The 20,974-nt window shown below is 39.4% G+C and overlaps 1 protein-coding gene across 2 annotated transcripts; it reads left to right on the forward strand.

Moving 5' to 3' along the window:
* Nucleotides 1-3,154: 3,154 nt before the first annotated feature.
* Nucleotides 3,155-18,545, forward strand: pfkfb1 (6-phosphofructo-2-kinase/fructose-2,6-biphosphatase 1). 2 transcript variants are annotated; one of them, XR_008602414.1, is made up of 15 exons: nt 3,155-3,342; nt 9,804-9,929; nt 10,093-10,189; nt 10,599-10,665; nt 11,016-11,090; nt 12,658-12,714; nt 12,805-12,926; nt 13,035-13,242; nt 13,357-13,503; nt 14,767-14,871; nt 16,168-16,297; nt 16,431-16,493; nt 16,578-16,642; nt 17,028-17,118; nt 17,522-18,545. XR_008602414.1 is itself a non-coding variant. In XM_023260911.3 (14 exons), the coding sequence occupies exons 1-14, from the start codon at nt 3,291-3,293 to the stop codon at nt 17,579-17,581; spliced, it is 1,374 nt and encodes a 457-aa protein (XP_023116679.1). In that variant the 5' UTR covers nt 3,156-3,290; the 3' UTR covers nt 17,582-18,545. The 2 variants fall into 2 exon arrangements, 1 of the variants encoding a protein (XP_023116679.1); XM_023260911.3 differs by lacking the exon at nt 17,028-17,118 and having other exon boundaries at nt 3,156-3,342.
* The last annotated feature ends 2,429 nt before the right edge of the window (nt 18,546-20,974 follow it).

Raw genomic sequence — 20,974 nt, forward strand, 5'->3', positions numbered from 1 at the left:
CAGTGTTCAAACTCTGATAAAGAAGTGGAAAATAAGAGGTTCTTTTGATACCAAGCCAAATAAAATAAAAATTTCAGCTACAGCTGCAAAGAAAATTGTACGGGAAGCAAAGAAAAACCCACAAAAAACTTCAGCTGACATACAGACTTTTTCAAGATGCACAATGAGACATTTAAAATAATAATAAGAATAAAAATGGGCTGCATGGTCAAGTTGCCAGAAGAAAGCCATTCCTATGGCACTGCCACAAAACAGCCCGCTTGCAATATGTTAAATAGCACCTGGACACGTTAAAGATTTAACTTTTTGGTCGCCACCATAAATGTTTCCTTCTGTGAAACATGGAGATGAACGTCTGATGTATTGGGTGTGTGTGAGCTACAGCAGCACTGGGAATTTGGTCAAAACTGATGGCAAGATGAATGCAACATGCCATCAGAAAATAGTGGAGGACAATTTTAACTCATCAGCCCAGAAGCTGCGCATGGGACACATCTATCCCTGGCAGGTACAGACTGTATGCTTTGGCTTATTGCCTTGCTGGAAAATAAATCTTCTTCTAAGTCGCAGTTCTCTTGCACTCTGCATCAGTTTGTGCCCCAGGATTTTTCCTCTACCTTCACGACCCCTCCAGGGCCTACTGATGCTGCCACAACCATGCTTTACAATTGGAATGGTATGTTTGTGATGACTCCGGCTTCCTCCCACAGTCCAAAAATATGCTGAGGTTAATTGATTACTCTAAATTGCCCGTAGGTGTGAATGTGTGAGTGATTGTTTGTCTATATATGTAGCCCTGCGACAGACTGGCGACCTGTCTAGGGTGTCCCCTGCCTTCGCCCGAGTCAGCTGGGATAGGCTCCAGCACCCCCCGCGACCCTAGTGAGGAATAAGCGGTGTATAGATAATGGATGGATGGATGGATGTTTGTGATGATGTGCAGTGTTTGGTATCCATCAAACATAGCATCTAGTCTGATGGCCAAAATCTTCAAAATTTTGGTTTGATCTGACCAAGGAGCCTCCTTCCATCTTCAGCAGACTTAAGAGTCTTCCACATGCCTTCTGGTGAACTGTAGTCAAGATTTAATGTGATTTTTTTAAACAGTTACCTTTGCCACTCTCCCATGAAGCTTAGACAGGTGGAAAACAGGAAACAATTGTCTGCAAAGTTCTCTCTTTAGTATGTCTAAAACCGCTGAAGCTTGTAACTCCCTCAGAGGAGTCATAGGTGTCTTGGTGGCCTCCCTCACTAGTCTCTTTCTTGCATGGTCACTTAGTTTTTGAGAACTGCCTGCACTAGTCAGATTTACATGTTCCATAGTCCTGCCATTTCCTCATGATAGATTTAACTGTAATCCAGGGCATATTCAGCTTCCTTGTATCCACCCTTTGACTTTTGCATTTCAATAACCATTTCTTTTGTCTTCATGGCCTAGCTATAGCCAAGAGGGACTGCATCTTCAAAATATAGGTGTCTTTACTGATCACTTGATTCATATTTACTACTGAGCTTCAGAAGCGCTGGTTGGTGGAATCCCATGTATTTGGAATTAGTTCGATTTTCAGCTGGTATTAATACCTAATTTTTAGCAGCTTGCAGTGACATAATGTGAATACTGCAACTGCATATAGAGATGTTTTCCACATTGGTAACCCTTCAGTGCCGCTTCATGCTGTTGGATTCCAGCAGTTTGTTTCTCAGCTCTGGCTTGCTTTGTTTATTATATGTTTGCCTGAACCTCGTACTCTGCTTCAGCCCATTCCTGTATTTGTCTGACTGGCTTTGTTTTGTGTCAGTACCAACTTTCCCAAGTTATACGGACTTATATTTTTTTTCAGCTTGCTCCTTGTGTCAGAATCAAGCATATAATTCCGCTGGTCTAAAGGCTTTGTCTGTAGCAAAAATTATCACTCCATCTTAAACTGTCATTTAGGACACAACCACACGCTCAAATCTGTACAGAGGATGTAGTAAAACCACGACCTAGATATGGTTGACTGATCTGCAGCGTTGATTCAGTGTAAGCTGTGTCAAGTGAAACGTGTACATGGATAGTTTAAAATAAATTTGTTAGAGTGGTTCTGCACGAGTGAAATTTCAATTAGCAGCTGTTTGTGACAAAACGAAGGAAAAGTCTTACTTAATAAATCAACAGGCTGTTCTGTAGACTTGTTTCAGAGAAAAAAAAACACATCATCATCCATAAAAAGTTAAAACTGAGCCTACACACAGTTTGTTAGTCAATCTGATCCTCATATACAGCCTCTGTGGCCTCAATGCTTGTTATTTAACGTCTAAATCAAAAAGAGTCCCCTGTTTGAGCAGATCTTGCAACTGTCCTGGTGAGCTGCTAATGGAAAAACAAGTGAATGTACAATGCTATGTGCAACTGACTTAAATTCACCATTCTGTTTCTTACTATTTTTTTTCCCATTCAAGCAGTTTTCCCCTTGGGATCAATAAAGTATTTTGGATTCTGGTTCTGATTTTAGTCTGAATTATTCTTTGTTCTTTTTGTCTTACCCTCTGTTACTGATTAGCAGCCATATGCAAATTAATCACTATTCACCCTTGTATTTGCAAACAATCCCCTCCCTACCCTCTGACCCACTCTCTGACCATCCCTATAGAACGGCTGCTGTCCAAATGCTCTGGGTCGGCAGCCCACCGTATGTCGGAATACCAATAAACACCCCAATACAGCAAACTTTAAAGGACTGAGAGTGAAATTTCTTCCACCATCTGTATACATAGATATACTGTATGTAAGTCATCTTGTGTGTTTTGTGCTTTACTAAAGACATCACATACAATAGCGCTACTGTACTCTGGGTTTTGATCTCAAATATCACTCCCTGCCCATTGGTACATGAGCGAAAGATCAGTGAGACTAAACATATACCACACAGATGACTATAGGGCCCCCACTGCTGACAAACATCATGAGTGATTGCACTCTGTAAGCCTTAATGTTGTCATGTCTTCCTGTGCAGCGACAATCACTGTCTCAGTGACCTTTGCACTTATTATGATGTACACGCCAAATGCTGCGTCTCCTGTGTATGTTGTGAACTCTGGCCCTGGCAAACATTAAAGGACAAGCCCAGTGTGCTGCTATCATATGTCCATGTGTCACCAAAATCAGGGGTGGGGGTGGGCTGAGAATACTTTGGCATAGGGGCTCAGCTTCTTTAAAAAGATCATTAGTTCTGTTGCCTCTGGCCACATAGTTCTGTGTGTTGATTGTGTCGATAGTCTGCTGGTTGCTGCATTGGGATTAACACAGAATGGAGTTTCCTCATCTGGAACGTATGAGGCTTCGGAGGTGTGACAGTGCAGGTGAGATCACGACAAACTCTACACTCTATGCTACAACAGTACACAAAGGGAACCTTACACCAAAGTTTCTACTAACACGTGGTGCATGGAGATGTACTACTACATGCTCACTGACTGCGGCACATAAAGAGTAAAAATAGACTCCATGTGGTGTTGTGTGTTATGCAGCAAAGAAGCAAATCCCTATTAAATGGAAAACTGCATAGTTACCATGTAACATTTACAGTACGTAATAGAAAGCTACAGCAGTAGCCTGGTGTGCCTGGTATTTGATGGACTTAGTTCTTTTGTTTTATTTCTTTGTTAAGAGGTAATACAAGCTTTGAAAGAATGTAGAGTAACAAGTCCTGCAACTTCCTATGAAGAGAAAAACGTGCACAAATATTTGACAAGTCTGCAATACCGGGGTAATGGAAGAGAGGTGCTTTGAAATATTTGCTACAATTTGCTAAATTCCTGAGAACTTCCTCTCAGGCCCCTCATGCACATTTACATGCTTTAATGTGTACAGGTAAATGTGCATGAGAAGAAACACAAGGACCAGAACTCTGATGACTGCTGTTTTTTTTGGAAGATGTGTTTTTTCTTAATGGCACAGCTTATTCCGGAAGCATTTTTGGCTATCTCTGCTGTAGAGTTAGAGCCTGTTAGACTTTGAAAACAGGCCAAAACTGGGTACAGGATGTTCTCTGTAAGAGGTTCACAGAATGAGTGACACCAAGGTTTGAGTACTGGGACCTTGATATAGAGTGCACTGAAACATCATATCATGACTTTTTCTTCAGCTGGGTTCACACTAGAAGAGTTTCAGTTTGATCTACCGCTGTTTCATTGCCTTCCTCAGTCTACCAATGTTTGGTCCAAAATGTTTGGTAATCTGAACAGTTGACAGATTCGGTCTGAAACCTTTCAAATTGCTTGCGGATTCTTGCGGTGAGTTTTGTGGCCTGCGATAGAAAATCATTGTCCTCCCAAAAGGGAGAAGCACCAACACATAGAATGAAGAGGAAACTGCTAAATGACTCTAGCCAATGATCTCTGACTGATACAACTTGGTTTATTTTTCAATGGCTGACAGATTACTAAACCAAGTAACTAGATGTCAGTGTGTCACTGACTTGGAAAAAAATCTATTAAAATTTTATAAGTTCGTTCTTTGGCCATTCTCCCATCAAATTTTATACATTTCAGCTTGGTAGTTTTTATGTAATCCTGCTCACAAACAGGCAAAAAAAAACCCATTACATACCACATACATTCTCTGGTTCATGCTGTAATCTGCAGTGTTCAGCAAAACTGCAGAACAACGAAAACCTGCAGGAAAACCGACCTGAAAACCTCAATTTTTATCACAATGAAGCAAACACAGTCTCCAAGTTACATTAAAACACCAAACAAATGCAGAAAAACACCGAATCCAGGTCAAACTGAGCCACGATGAAAAAAAAAACAGCCCTTAAAATGTGCCCCTGCCCTGTTTCTTGAGGATAGATGACAGCAGGGTGTCAGCTGATGCACAGCTGAAGTTATTGTTAACATGCTGAGTCTAAATGCACGGTCTGTAGTAAAATAAAAAAAAATATTTCAAAAAATGGAAAAAGATTTCTCTTACTCATTGCATTTCAAGGAGTTTTTACATGCACACATAGATAAAGTGTTTTAACAGAATCTGAGAACATGGTATGACCAACTTGTTGTTTAAGCTAGTGCGGGACAACAGTAACTTCATGGAGTTTACCAGATTTAAGGTCAAGGTTAAACTGCCTTCTAGTAATGAGGGAAAAGAAGCCCAACTCCACACTTCTCAAGCTGATCAACAAACCGAGCACCAGCTTTGCTCATTTGCATTCATCAGAGCATCCCTCTTCTGGTATACGTGTTTTCTATGGCTCTGTTGCTCTTACTCTGACTGAGAAACCAGCTTTGTCTCAGCAACAGATGTAAAACTCAACGGAACTGAATGCTTCTCTGTTGTCTGACATCACTGCAGAGAGTTTGGCAGCTCTGCACAGGCCTTTAAAATCATGAAACAGACGGAGAGGCAGACAAGCTGCATGGCCTCAGGTCCTCTCCCTGCTGCCTCCCAAGTACTTCTCCTTAGCAACAGTCAGCTGACCTGCAGTAGGTGTTCAGTGAAGCACACACATGCACACAGATCACACAATTGTGCGCCTCAGTCGTTCTTTCGTCCACGCAGGCCTCATGGCTTTGACAATTAACATGTCCACAGAGCAGAAGAAACTCACACAGACTCCTCTGCTCAAGATCTGGGTGCCGTGGATGGGATGCAACTTGAACCGCAGGAGGGGATGTAAGTGCAGCAAATAATCACGTTTGGCATTACAATAGTAGCCACTCTGTCCTACTGTTTGTTTTGCCTCTGCTTTAACTCGGTTCTTGGTTCAGCAGATGAAGTCTGCATTAAAACTTCCTGCAGTTATAGGTTAGTTGCCTGCTGCCTGTAAATGAATCCTTTCCCTCTGTTGCTTCTGGACTGAGCTCTGTCCTGTGAGGGGATGCAAGTAGGAAGGCAGCAGTCTGGGAGAGGCAGCCAGGCTGGACTGAAGCAGGTCAGAGTTGGCTCTCTGTTCAGTGTCTGCTGTACCCTTTGAGCATTTTGCTGAAGCAGCATACTCCATTGATAATCGAACAGCCTGGAGGCTGACACACTGTCTGTCCCTGTATGGAAACACATACCCCCATCCGGGTACTTCTGGGGGCTCAGCTGACTGGCAAGCAACCCTGCTGTCTGAGTTATAAATTACTGGCATTTTTTACACCCAGACAGTAAAGCACGTTGGGTCACGACTGGGTAAGAAACACAAAATGTTAGCTTTGTGTGGAAATGTAAACGGATTTATTTCAAAAGTGATCCTGACAAGGGACATTTAATTATACAGTGGCGCCTCAGTAAGTTCTCTTTTTTCACTGTAGTTTCAGTAATTGTGAGCATGGACACAGTCTGAACGAAGGCCTTTGGTTTATCCACTTGGAATCATGGTGTTAGATTAGGATGTTTCATGTAGCTGAGCTGATTTTAACACAGTTGGAGATTAGCAGTGTTTTGTCCTCGTGATTGTGGGCCATATGGTGCAGCTCACTGTGCTGCTCTGCTTGTTTCTACGATCAGACTACATGTAGAGGAGAAGCATGTTGTTGGTAAATGCGGTTCTTCACTGTCCAAGGTTGTATTTTACTGATTCCAAATTATGTTTTCATTGTTCTATAATCTATCGTATCTGTTTTAGTGTGTGGTTGATTGGGACAGTTTGCTGCCATACATGGCCAGATAAGACATGTGACTCTCTGTGCTGGTTTTCAGACACCTGAGCTGCACTGTGGCACTCTTATTCCCTGTTAATGAAGATTGCAGTGACACACAACACACATACATCAACACAGAGCATCATTAAGGCGTTTGTGACTCTGGATAATGTTTGACCATCTGAACATGAGACAGATGCTGTACTGCTGAAAAGTAGATCACATGTGCAGTAAACGTTTGTAGCAATATGCTACTACTAAGAACCTAACTTTGCACTCATTTTGGATTATTTAGGGCACCATCCCAGGCTGCTAATTATGAATCAGTCTTGTACTCAAAGTTGTAAAGTCTCAGTCTCATTGATCTCCCTTCTCACTGTAAAGAAAAAAACAGGACAAGACTTGAGCTAAATCAAAATGTGTACTTACATTCTGGGTATGGCGGCTTACTGAGGAGGCACATGTAAGACTGCTCTGCTTCTCAAAACCTCCACATCCTTTCTAAAAAGCTCAATTTGTATGTGTCATTCAGCCCAACTACAACACCAGTGTTGAAGAAAATACCAATGTCATTAAAAAAAAGACAAAAGCCTGACAACAATCCAACCTAACTAATTTTGCAACGACTGTCAAAGTCAAGCTCACCACCAACAAGGTGATAGAAACTAGTGTTATCGCCAACACCACCACTCGAGTTAGCCCCAAGAAACAGTCAGACGGGGATATTACTACTGCCAAGGAGGAGTCCAGTGCCTGTCAGTAATACTGGCAGCAATTAACATCATGAAGTCTGACTTCTCATCTAAATTTGGCATTTTCACTGTGATTATAAATCTAAGAAAAGACGTAACAGGCTGCTCAGAAAGAGTCACACAGGCAGAGATGAGAAACTCAACAACAGAAGATTGCTCCATGAGAAGGTGAAAAATCTATAAGGGCAAAATAAAGACCTGGAAAACAAAGTACTGGTCACGTTGCTCCAATGTGCAGCTTGTTAATTTACCTGATTCCTGGAGAGCTGGATACTGGAGGGACTGGAGAGAAAAATGATGTTGGAAAGAGCACACAGGGTTGATCAAAGAAAGACAAGATCAAACCTACTCAGCACCTGGAACCCTTATAATGAAGTTCCTAAATTACTGAGGTATGGATGAACAGATGACACCGTAAGAAATGTGGTCGAAAACTGCTGTTGGGGCACCAATATCCTGAGACTTTAAAGAAAGGGGTGGAGTGCAGAGTGGAAGGTAATTTGTTATACAGAGTTCTAATTTATTTATTTTTTACTCCCCTGTTTGCTGAAAAGTAAGCACTGATTAACCCTCCTTTTATGTGGTGGGTCATACTGGCTCATGTTTTAAAGCTTAACCCACCTGGTGTGCTGCAGATTAAACTGATCCTATTCTAAAGTTTAACCCTCCTGGTATGTCCTTTTCTCTGGAACAGCAATATTTAATTGTCCAAAAGTGGCAGAAACCAAGAAATCCCAACAAATATTGTTTATATCTCATTGTTAACGCCATTAAAAACCATTTCTGATGTCCTTTTCCTCTCACAAATCATGGTTCAATGGGAATAATTCACTCGTTTTTCAAAAAAATGCTGATGACATTTGGAGAAACGGTTGATAAACTTAACATACCCCATAATCACTTTTTTAAATGCATGCGGTTGATCAACATTTCATCAGAATGCACCAAGATCAAACATCATGCATCCCCAAAACGTCTACCACAGACAACTAATGAATAGGAATTACTTAGGGAAGGATTTAATTTCCAAATATTTAGAAATGCCTGGTAGTTGAAAGTACAGACATCTACCAAACATCTGCAGGATGGCTGGGGGCATGGAGGGAGGACCTACAGGAAGACATCTCATAGGAAAAGTGACACGTTTGTTCAATACATGTAACTGTATTTCTTTGTTATGTTATCATTGTTATGTTGTGAAAGCAATAACAAGAATGTTAGTCAGGAAAAAAAAAGTGTATTTAGCCAAACTACAGCTAACACAGAATAAATGATTACATAAACAATAAGAGTCACACAGACAAATAAAGTGATCTTTAGTGGTTCAAAATAACTATTAAGTGAGTAGGATGAGATAGAGAGTGTTTCATTACTTTAGGGTCACAGACACCAATGAACTAATTGGAGATTTTAAGAAATTCACTTTTAAGAATGAAGATTAGTGATTGTGATTTGTTGGTTGATCCAGAGCTGATGATGCAGGCTGGTAGTGACTAACAACGACCTGGATGGCGTCTCCCTGAGGCTCCACTCAAACGTCTGCAAATGGAAAAGACATATTAACTGATTACTAGCAAGACTTTTCTGTGCCATTTGGTTCAGTCAGTCCCAGGGAAGCACCTTAGACTTAAAGATTGTGATGTAGGATTGTTAGTAATAAAAAAATGACAGTATTACAAGTATCACTAACAGCAATAGGATTGTGTCTGTATGCTGATTGTAGAACTGTCTTCATCACTTGACTGTTAAAAGCCTCAGTAAATGTTCTTTAATGTACTAGTTGCTCCAAGAGAAGGTGAAAAATCTATAAGTGCAAAATAAAGACCTGGAAAACAAAGTACTGGTGACATTGCTTCAAGTACAGCTTGTTAGTTTACCTGATTCCTGGAGAGCTGGATACTGGAGGGAATTGAGATGAAGCCCCTCCAGTCTGAAACACTTCGTCCCCACACTGAAGGACATGTTGCATGCAGTGTCAATTACATTTTTGGAAACACAAGAGAGAGTGTTTTGTATCTGGACGTGGAAGCCACTACCTGAACACTTCTCCTCCTTTTTTTTTTTTATCATGGATAGACACAGTATTTTTTTTTTTTTTTTTTTTTTTACTGGTTGACAAGCAGCTGGTTTGTTTCCAGCTTCTTCTACACATATTGCAACCATGTAGCCTTTAGTGCCACCTTCTGACAACACTATGCAGCTGAGTTAAAACTGCTGTTCCAGCAGCAGCAACGTTTCAAAATGTCACTAAAAATTTGCTTGACTGTGATATGGAAAAACACTGGCTCTTCTCGAAAAAGTGTCTTCCACTCAGTAATGTCTCATAAAGTGTGGTTTGAAAGCTGTGTCCTTGAATCTATATCCTGGCCTGCTGTACACAGAGGGAACTTGAGCAGAATTAATGGAAGGTTACTTTGTGTAATTGTGTGTTTGTTTCCTTCTCAGCCTCGGTGCCTCAGTTCTGTAACTCTCCTACAGTGATTGTGATGGTGGGATTACCTGCCAGAGGGAAGACGTACATCTCCAAGAAGCTAACTCGCTACCTGAACTGGATCGGGGTTCCTACAAAAAGTCAGTTTCCAAAGTAAATCCTTGAATCCTGATCACATAAATGTATGAAACAAAGAACTGAGTATTTTATTGGTAGCTGTTAACTACAGTTCATCACACATTCTTTAAGCTCTTTTTGCCCAAAAGTGGAGTCTGCATTGTATCTGTTTTCATATTCACCCAGTGTTTAACGTAGGACAGTATCGCAGGGAGGCTGTCAAGATCTACAAGAACTTTGAGTTCTTTAAACCTGATAATGAGGAGGCCATGAGGATCCGCAAGTAAGTACGACACTGATATTCTCATAAGTCATTAAAAGATGAATGTCATTTTGGTTTTTTTGTATGTGACCTGGGGCTGCACAGTGGCTCAGTGGTTAGCACTGTCACCTCACAGCTCAAAGATCCCCAGTTCACGTCCTGGCCTGGACCTGGGATCTTTCTACATGGAGTTTGCATGTTCTCCCTGTGCATGAGTGGGTTTTCTCTGGGTTTTCCGGCTTCCTCCCACAGTCCAAAACATGCTGAACTTAATTGGTGATTCTAAATTGTCTGCAACCCTAATCAGATTTAAGCAATGTATAGATAGTGGATGGATGTCTTCCACTTTTAATATCACACCTAACTTATCATCCACTAATATTTAGCAGTTTTTATTGCTTTGGCTTTATGGGTGTAACTTCTCCTCCAGGGCCTGTGCAGCAGCTGCACTCAAGGACGTCAGTGCTTACTTCACAAAGGAGCAAGGACAAGTAGCCGTGAGTAAGAGGACAACTGAAAATGTCCCTTTAATCATAATAAAACATGCTATATATTCATTTATTTATCATTATTATTTATTATTGCCAGGGAATATAATAAGCAAATTAGACAAACCATTCTGAACTGCTTTGTTGTGGCAAAATTTATGCACGTATAAATATGACTTTCAAAATAGAAAACATGATTTAGACATCCACATTGTATTAAAATGGGCAGAGTAGGACAACACATTGTTATTCAGATGTTTGATTGTTAATAATATCATTTGAATTAGCATGAATGTAATTTATTTATTTCCAAACACTGTAGGGATGTGTTGACCACAGCTGTGTTCTTTCTCATTCAGGTATTTGATGCTACCAACACCACAAGGGAGAGGAGGGCTGTCATCATTAGCTTGGCAAAGGAGAAAGGCTACAAGGCAAGTGACACTTTTTATATGGAAAGGAAGAATTAAAAGAATTGCACTTGTTTGTCTTCTATCAAGAGTGAGATGAGAAGATTGCTACCACTGGAATGTTTGTACACTAAATGCTAAATCTGAAAACAAACACACAAACAAAGGTAAAACAAGTGTCAAACATGCATAAATACTGAAAACTAAAACTACATGTCAACATTAACTTCCAGCTTCATAATGGATTTAAATCTCTCTCCTGATTGAACGTTCTCTGTTAATCTATTGCGCCACTACATCCCACACGAACTGCTAGCTTTGCAGCAGCGACTCTTTACATCTCGGTGAATAAAGTCTCCATTACAGGATTTTTGTTTTTAAACACTCACGTGGATCCTGCTGTTGTCTGATACTGTAGGTATTTAATAAACTCAGAGTAAAGACTAATATTAGTGCCGAAAGCTTCCCTTTTAACACTTCACACAACTCGAAGTACCAACCTAGTAAGATTGTCATCATGACTTTTATTGAAAACTGAGCAGGGTATGCATTCAGACATACAGCCAACATGTTCAGTTGCCGTCACATTACTGAAAAGGAATGCTTGCCTGAAAGGGGCTGTAAATACTACCATTTTGTACAGTTACAATAAAACAAATACAGATTAGGAACCACCGCTTGAATCTTAATTTGTGTGTTGTGTGCTTTGATTGTTGTATATATCTATTTTTTTAAAGGTGGTACAAATGTGTAGTTTCATCCCAGATCACTTGGTTTACAAGATTTTGAAAGGTTAATATGGTATTTTTGCCCATTGTTACCAAGAAATACTGCCAATCCCAGCTTTAAGGTACTATCAACAGCCAGTTAGCTTTGCTTAACTACTGGATGGCAAGAAACAGTTCAAATCTACCCACCAACATTCTTAAAGATCACTAAATAACATGTTATATTTCATTTGTTAAAACGATTTTAAAACAATGTTTAAAAAATACAGGTTTTAGGCACAGTTCTGTGTTTGGTCTATTCAGTGCTGCAGTGCTGGTTACTTCACAAACTCATCGTGAGGATCATAGACTTTATCAAAAAGATGGATATTGTTAGCGGCTTTGAAAAGTGAAGTCATTGTAGAAGGGCTTTAAAGTGCAACACCACTACAGCCACTGGGTGCTGGCTCCAAAAAGCTCTGGCTCCAAGAGTCCTATTCCTAAACCATCATTAAAAACAATAAGACAATATATTTTTTCCACAAGTCATGATGAGGTGTTTTTCTTTTTTTTTTTTCTTTTTTTTTTTTTTTTATAAATTCCCTCCTTGTGACTGGTGTTCTGGGGCTCCATCTGAAAATAATTCCCTAATTAAATAGAATTAAGGCTTCAGAGTCTGTGTAGTTTGGGAGTGTGGCTGCCTTAATTTAGCTGCCTTTGATCAGAGCCCTCCTTCCACTATCCTAAGCTAAAGTAACCATCTCTTGGCTGGATTATGCTTTGAGGACAAGCTAGCTAATAAACACATGGAGACAAGTGGAAAATAAGCATATATTTCACAAACAGTTAATAAATCAGAGTTTTGAATGACTTTTTTTGTGCAGGTGTTTTTCGTAGAATCTATCTGTGATGACCCAGAAATCATTGCAGAGAACATCAAGGTGAGAAACACAGTTCCAATACCAACAACATTTACAGAGACCGAGGTATAGTGTTCTCAATTAAATTCCAAAACTGGCTTTTGTTTCCAGCAAGTAAAATCTGGGAGTCCGGATTATGTGGATCGTGACATAGATGAAGCCATGGAGGACTTTGTCCAGCGCATTGAGTGTTACAAGGCAAGCTACATGCCTATAGATGATGAGAAAGACAGGTAAGACCTATGGATAGACAGATAGATAGACCGAAAAATAATTTGCTCTTGATTTCTGACAAAGTTGTTTTTAAAGTGTGTGTCATTCATTGCCATGACTTTGACCAGGAAACTCTCCTACATAAAGATCTTCGACGTGGGCAGCAGATACCTGGTAAACCGAGTCCAGGACCACATTCAGAGCAGGATCGTCTACTACCTCATGAACATCCACGTCACACCGAGATCCATCTACCTGAGCCGCCATGGAGAGAGTGAACTCAACCTGTTAGGTCGCATTGGTGGAGATTCAGGCTTATCCCCTCGAGGACTAAAGGTGAGCAGCCTGAGCTGTAAAGATGGCTTCCTTTTCTTTCAGTTATGAACATTTATTATTTTAGAAGCAAAGAAAGACAACATCATTGAGTGACTCACCCCTCTCCCTCCTCAGTATGCCAATGCCTTGGCAGACTTCATTAGAAGTCAGAAAATCACTGACCTGAAGGTGTGGACAAGTCACATGAAGAGGACCATCCAGACTGCAGAGACTCTGGGAGTCCAGTATGAACAGTGGAAGGCTCTCAATGAGATAGATGCCGTGAGTTTGTAAAGTACATCTCTGTATCTTGAAATTTCTCCACATCTGTTTAATGGATTGCCATAAACGTACACACACTCATGTTTCCATCAAGATGAATTGAAATAACTCTGATAAACCTCCAGCTGTTGAAATTTGAAATTGTAATTTTTGTTTCTGGCATTCCCTTCAGCCAAAGGCTTTACTGTGTGCTTCATGCTCATTAGCAAATGTTAGCACGTTGGAATTGTAGTACAAGGGTCAGTTTATTTCAAAAACAAAGTTCTGTAAAATACTCTGGCTGAATCTGTGGATTTTTGTCTTTTGGGAAACCATTTTAGAGGTTCAGTATCTCTAAAACACAGCCATGACATTTCATTTGATCTGTTACTAGCAGATTCAACTGATTGAATCGCTCCAGCAGACCAACATCTTAATTATGGGCCTTTGTAAAAGAAAAGGGTTACAATAAAAATGAAGGTGGTATTGAGGCCACAGAACATTTGTGTAAGTGTATATGAGTGAATGTATCCATCCTTCCTACTAAAACCCAGTTTGGGTCTACATTTATGAACTTTTGAGGCCTAAAACATCAGTAAAATTTGATGTATGGCAAGTCTAGTAAGCCAGGGTTCCATTTTTTGCTACTTTTACAATGCAAAATGGTGATGTAGACTCATACATAGGAGCCCAAAAACTGCTCTACATACGGGTCTATATGTTATCATTTTATAAGCAAAGTTACAAGTTTCATTCAATGTTTCATTTTGCCTGATTGAATCTTCCCTTATATATACTTATAATGAACACCGATAACAACAAGACAACTGAAACAGGAGATCAGAAAGCAACAACAACAACAAATAATGATGCAAAAGAGTAATTAATCATTAATGGATTTGCATTGTATTTATATGCAGAAAGAGAATCTCAGACGCTATTTCAGTGTCTTTGCTGGTCATAATGTCTAGTTTGCATTGTCTTCTCCTCCTCAGTGTAGTTGGAGCTGGAATGATGACCCACCTGGGTGCATAAAGCTTCCCTCACATCTTTCTCCTTTTCATTCTTGTCAGTGGTTAATTCAGCAAACACTTACCATCATACACATGGGCTCCCTCATTCAAGTGGCCTCCTTCTGATGATACCTGTTGGTCATCAGAGCTTTTGTGATTCAGTGCTTCAGATGTTGATTTCAGGGTTACAATACAGCGAATGCTCAGATTATCGTGTACCTAGATTGGCCTTACAGCTGTTGTGTTATTAATTCGACTGCTTTTTACTCAGGGTGTGTGTGAGGAGCTGACTTACGAAGAGATTCAGGAGAATTTCCCAGAGGAGTTCGCGCTGAGAGACCAGGACAAGTATCGTTATCGTTACCCCAAGGGCGAGGTGAGCGCTGCTTAACTATCTCGTGATGCTTTTTTTTTTTTTTTTTTTTAAATAGTCTGTTTATTCAGCAAAGTGTAACTAGGAGTTTTCAGAACACACTTCTCACTCTGAGAATCTGCCCAGTAGAAACACCCAGATCTTTTGGCAAGTGATAGGCTCTGCTGGAGCAGTTTGCAGACTAAAGGAATAACTCCGAATTTTTGGTGTAGAGTGCACTAAGAAGATTGATGTCATTCTGATATTTGTCTTTGAAATGCAAAGCTGTTTACAGGAGACTGTTGGATTAGCTGAACATAAAGAATGGAAAGAGGGAGTAGGACTACTTCTTAGCAAGTTCACAATTTTGAAAACACATGGAGGACATCACTTTGTTTTAAAAATATAAAGCAAGCATTGTTGGAACAGATGCTCTCATAGTTTTTGCTTAAGTAAAATAAAATGTCTGTTACAATAAAAGACATTTCATCAAAATTGAACTCGTAAAAATACACAAGTATTAGCATTAAATCTTAAATCTTAATCTTGTCAAATGTAAATACAAAAGGTAAAGTAGAAATCATGCAGCATTTCCTTTTTCAAAATTTTATAATTATGGATTTTATTTATTAATGCACTCAATAAGATTCAGTAATGCCAGATCAGGTGAAGGTGGGGATAATTAATTTAATTAATCTATAATACTGCATTAAAATTCATTCTATTTTATATATCTAGTCAAATGTCCCGCGACCCTAATGAGGATTAAGCGGTGTATAGATAATGGATGGATGGATGGATGGATAGTCCAAATGTGCAGTTATGAACTTCAAAAAATATGTCAAATAAATGTAGCAGATTAAAAACTGTATTTTTTTTCAAAATGTGGTGAAGCAGGAGAAAAAAATCCCACAAACTGGAAATAGTGTGTGCTTTCATCTACAAGAGACAACACATAATGTGCTAATTAATGAGTTTTAGAGGAACTGGAAGGTGGATCGTGTTGCTGTGCCAGTTATTAATCTAAGCCAAGCTAATTATCTCTTGGCTGTACTTTCATAGTTAACAGACAAATATGAGAATAATCTTGCTATAAAGTTTCCAATAAAGCAAGAAGGGATATTTTCCAAAGTCCAGCCCTTCCACCATCCTTTTTTTTTTTTTTTTTTTTTTAACTTCCAGACATGTTAATTATGGGAGAATCACATCAAAATTAAGTTTGGGTTAGTTGATAGCATCCACAGTAAACTCTCTGAGAAGATAAGACTAAATGTGGTTGAAAAATAAATGAACTTTTAAGGTTTTTTGTCTCCTGTCCAGTCCTACGAGGACCTTGTCCATCGTCTCGAGCCGGTCATCATGGAGCTTGAGAGGCAGGAAAACGTTCTAGTTGTCTGCCACCAAGCTGTGATGCGCTGTCTGCTGGCCTACTTCCTCGACAAACCTGCAGGTATTAATACAGACCCTCCTCAACTTCTGCATGGACTCGATTGTTATTCTTAATTTACTATGATACACAAGTATGTGATGTTGTTTTAATACCACAAGCACTCATTACATGTTGTATTTTCCTCTGTCTGAAGATGAGCTGCCATATTTAAGATGCCCCCTTCACACGGTGCTCAAACTCACTCCGATAGCCTATGGTATGTGGTAAATGCTTGAGCGTATGGCATATCCAGTGTCTTCAAAAGCTTCCTCTCACTGTCTGGCTTTCTCTTCAACTGTAGGGTGTAAAGTCGAGTCATATTTCCTCAATATTGAAGCTGTCAACACACACAGAGAGCGGCCAACAGTAAGTTTCCACATTTGTCATAATAGACGCTTAGCTTTGCCAACTATTAGCCTGTGGTACATTAACTATGTCTGATGTCAGGCAGGAATGTTTTGTAATTTGTATGTATTGATAAAAGGAGTATATGCAGTGGTCAGAAATGATCATATGTATATTTTGTGTGTGTATATATATATATATATATATATATATATATATATGTGAGTCTGTCTAATTAGATTAATATAGAATAAAAATTAATGATTTTTTATCGTCATTAATCAAAATTAACCCACCTCAACACTGTGATGTAAAAATGCACACATTTGCTGTTATTTATTTGCTGTTGTTGTATTATAATGTTGGGGAAAAAATTGTTTTTCAGTCAAAATTCTGAATTTTTAAGGGCTGAGGAGCACTGCATCTGTGTAGATTCTCAGTGGCTCACCTGGTGGTAATCCTAGATTCGGGGATTGAAGAAGCCTCTTGGAGGAGAGGTCAGATATCAAAAGAAAAGTGCAGTTGCTTTTTACTGAAGTTGCCAGGAATAAATAGCACTGTTACTCAGTCCCACTCTGACTTTAACAAATTATTGCACCTACGTTTATGGTGATTGAATACTGGCAGTTGCAGACATAAATACAAAACTTTATAAATGTATGCATTCACTGAGCAACATAAAAAAATGATTAAAACTCACATGTAAGGCATGCCATATTAATTATCATTTCATCTGTCAGTGGTCATTTTGTTCCAATTCGCCTATTTGTATTGTGTTTTCCTAATGTATTTAAAGCAAATGAATAGAAATCCAATGTCCATTTATGCTGTAACTGCCACTGAGCTGACATTATTTTACATTCTGATGGGTTCTCAGTGTTTCTGTCACCGTCTTTGCAGAATGTCAACATCAACAGAGACACAGAAGAAGCTCTGCAGACTGTTCCTGACCACGTCTAAATAGTGTCTTATGGGGAAATGAACTTCAGTCATGTGAAACTGGATAAGTTGCTACTAATAAGCTTCACTGAATATTAGTGATGACTCCAGTGAAATTCTGATTGTGTGGAAACAGAAAGCTGGGGAAGCTTCAAAGTAGAAGAAGAGAGATGGCAGAAACCTGAAAACATCAACACAGAAGCACATGGACTTCCCCCTGCAGTGACTGAAAAGCATCTAACTTTTAGCTGCTTCTGTCTTCAAGATGTCTGTGAAATGTTCCTGTGTTTTATTCTGACAGTAGGTGGTTTGCTTTTCTTGAATTGTCCAAATTGTTTACAGATTATTTACAGAAAAAAAATGCACTGTCTTAAAGCAGAAACGAAGTACAAATATAGAGAAGTTTCCGTAACATCCGAGGATTTCATACATGTGTAAATGCTGTAGAGATAACAAACTGTGTTGTTGATGTTTGAGTTGTTGCATTAGGAATCAGCACCAAGGACAGCACCCAAACAAACAAAGCATGTAGATTTGGACACTTTACTGTGACAGTGTGATGCAGATTACATGGCAATGTCCAAGTGAGTTTGACTGGAAATATGTAGAGAAATAATGTAAAGGAAGAGCTACAGACAGGTGACTAATTACAGGAAAAAGCAACATGAAAAAGATGTTGGGCCACAATGTGCAGCTAGATTCTAAAAGTGTCTGGACTCTATTGGAGGCATCAGTAAGAAATTAAAAACAAACTAGAAATATAGATAAGGTACAATGTTACGATACACTACATAACAATAGCGATGAGTGAAACAAACAGTGGTTGCACATATTGCATATAGGAAATACTGATATTGCACAGAGGGTTTTTGATGTTGCACAGATTCTTTCATGTGTAGAAAACATTAATATTACACAGATGTATTCTGTAATTGAAATCTGCAGACCCAAACAGGCGGAGTGTAATAAATAGTAAAATAACAAATACAGGTGCATTTTGGATGTTTTCTTACCACTAATCTGAACATGTTTTGGGAGTAAAATATAAAATTATATAAAAATTGACCAATGTATGAAGAAAAATAATGATTTTGCCTGCAGTGTCTCATCTTAATTTGTCACCGATGGAATCATAGCATGAATTCACAGTCGGGGAAACAGTGGACAGACGTTATGAACGGTTTTCTTTTTTCTTTTTTTTTTTAAAGAAAAAAGATATGAAATATGCTTTAGTTAACAAATGAGAGTAATTAAATTGTTAGAGACCACAGGTTTGTTATTACAATACTTAATGTAAAATCTGCAAAAGGTTTGATTACTGCCAAAAAATCTGACGATGACAAAAGTTATAACTTAACTATAACTTTATTATCATTGACACTTCTGAGGGTAAAAAAAAAGATGTAAAATCACCAATAATCAATTTACCCTACTGTAACTAAGAATTCAAGTCAGCTAGTTAGTGCTACAGCAAGCTATCATTTGTAACATTGTTAGTTTAATGTGAAGTGTTTAAGACAACATTCCATTTTTTATTTTTTTTTTTGTTTTTTTATTGCATGAGATGGTAGTAGACATAATTTATCACTAATCTAACAATAGAAAAATAATATAAAAATCATTAATTTGCATGTGGGGCATCTTCCCTCAAAAGTTCTACTCTAACACAAATAAAGTAAGCAGTAAAAGTATGTTCAAACTAATGGATAACCCTCATGTTTGTATATGTATACTCTTATAAGGAAAAAAAACCCCGCAGAGGTCAAATCTGTCCTGTCAAAATGTTACTACATACACAAAAAACATTTTTTTAATTTTTTCAGACAATTATAAAATAATAATAATAATAATAATAATAATAATAATAATAATAATAATAATAATAATAATAATAATAATAATAATAATAATAATTAGGTATGCAACGATCCCGATATCGGTATCGATCCGATACGAGGCATGAGTACTCGTACTCGTACTCATAAAATGGCCACCGATACCACGACACTGATACACTTACGGCACCGACACACTTGGCTGCAAGGCGGGCAGCGACTATCTTTATATACAGTCTATGGCAGCGACGAGTCATGTCAGCAGTGTGGAACTATTTTCAGGTAAATGAGAGCGACAAAAACAAAGCAGAATGCAAATTATGTCCAGCAAAAGTCTCCAGAGGAGGAACTAAATCTACCGCTTACAGCACAAGCAACTTAATTAAACATCTTAAATCCAAACACGACGCAGAATATAAGGAGTTCACTCGCGACACCAGCAAGAGACAACTAACTTTGCAGCAGACGCTGGCTAAGCGGGAGAAAACGTCCAGAGACAAGCCACGTGCGGTCAAAATCACAGATGCTATTGCTGAGTATATTGCCCTGGATGACTAGCCACTGTCCGTAGTTGATAATTTGAGATTCGTCTTCTCTGCATACTGGAGCCGAGGTATGAGATTCCTAGCCGTACCCATATCACAGACACGGTGCTACCGAAGCTGCACGACTTCGTGAAGAAACACATCCACAACCTGTTGCATGATGTTAAAACGTTAAGCTTCACCACGGACATTTGGAGCAGCAGCGTCAGCCCAATGTCTCTCATCAGCCTGACTGCACAGTGGATCGACGATGATTTTAAGCTGCAGAAGGCCATACTGCATGCAAAACAATTCAGAGGTTCGCACACCGGCCAAGCCATTGCAGATGGAGGACATACAAGTGCAACTCAACCAGCCCGTTAAAAGACTCCAGCAGGATGTCCTGACCCGCTGGAACAGCACTTCTTACATGCTTCAGTCTCTCATTGAGCAGAAGCGGGCCCTCGGAATATTTGGGTCAGAGTACGAGCTTCCTGCTCATCAGTGGTCACTTTTTGAGAAAACTTTGTCTGTGCTTGGTCCGTTTGAGGAACTAACCCGAAAAATGAGCTCAGGTGATGCACTTGCATCCGATGTCATTCCTGCTGTGACCGTGCTTATGAGGATTCTGACCAGTGAAACGGACGAGGACCATGGCATTAAAACCATGAAGAAGACTTTGGCTGCAGCCGTCAAGAGGCGCCTCAGTGACGGGGAAACAAACCCAATGTACTGCATCGCGACTCTTCTCGATCCAAGGTAAAGTGTGTCTGTCTGTCTGCCTGCCTGTCTTTGTGTGTCTCTTTTAACCAGCTAAAATATTATTACTGCTTTTTTTAGGTACAAAGATCGCTTTTTCTCAAACAGTGACACTGCTACAGAGGCCAAGGAGATGCTGATGCTGGAGCTGTGGAGGATGTCCACAGGAGAGGCAGACAAGCAGGAGGATCTTGGAGAGCCACCTGTCAGGAAGCTTCGTAAGGTGCAAGCCAGCAGCAGTCTGGACAGTTTGTTTGATGAGATAGCAGGTGAGCGGGAATCAACATCACAAGGCC

Source organism: Amphiprion ocellaris, chromosome 8 (genome assembly GCF_022539595.1).
Source record: "Amphiprion ocellaris isolate individual 3 ecotype Okinawa chromosome 8, ASM2253959v1, whole genome shotgun sequence".
In the NCBI taxonomy this organism is placed as follows: Eukaryota; Metazoa; Chordata; class Actinopteri; family Pomacentridae; genus Amphiprion; species Amphiprion ocellaris.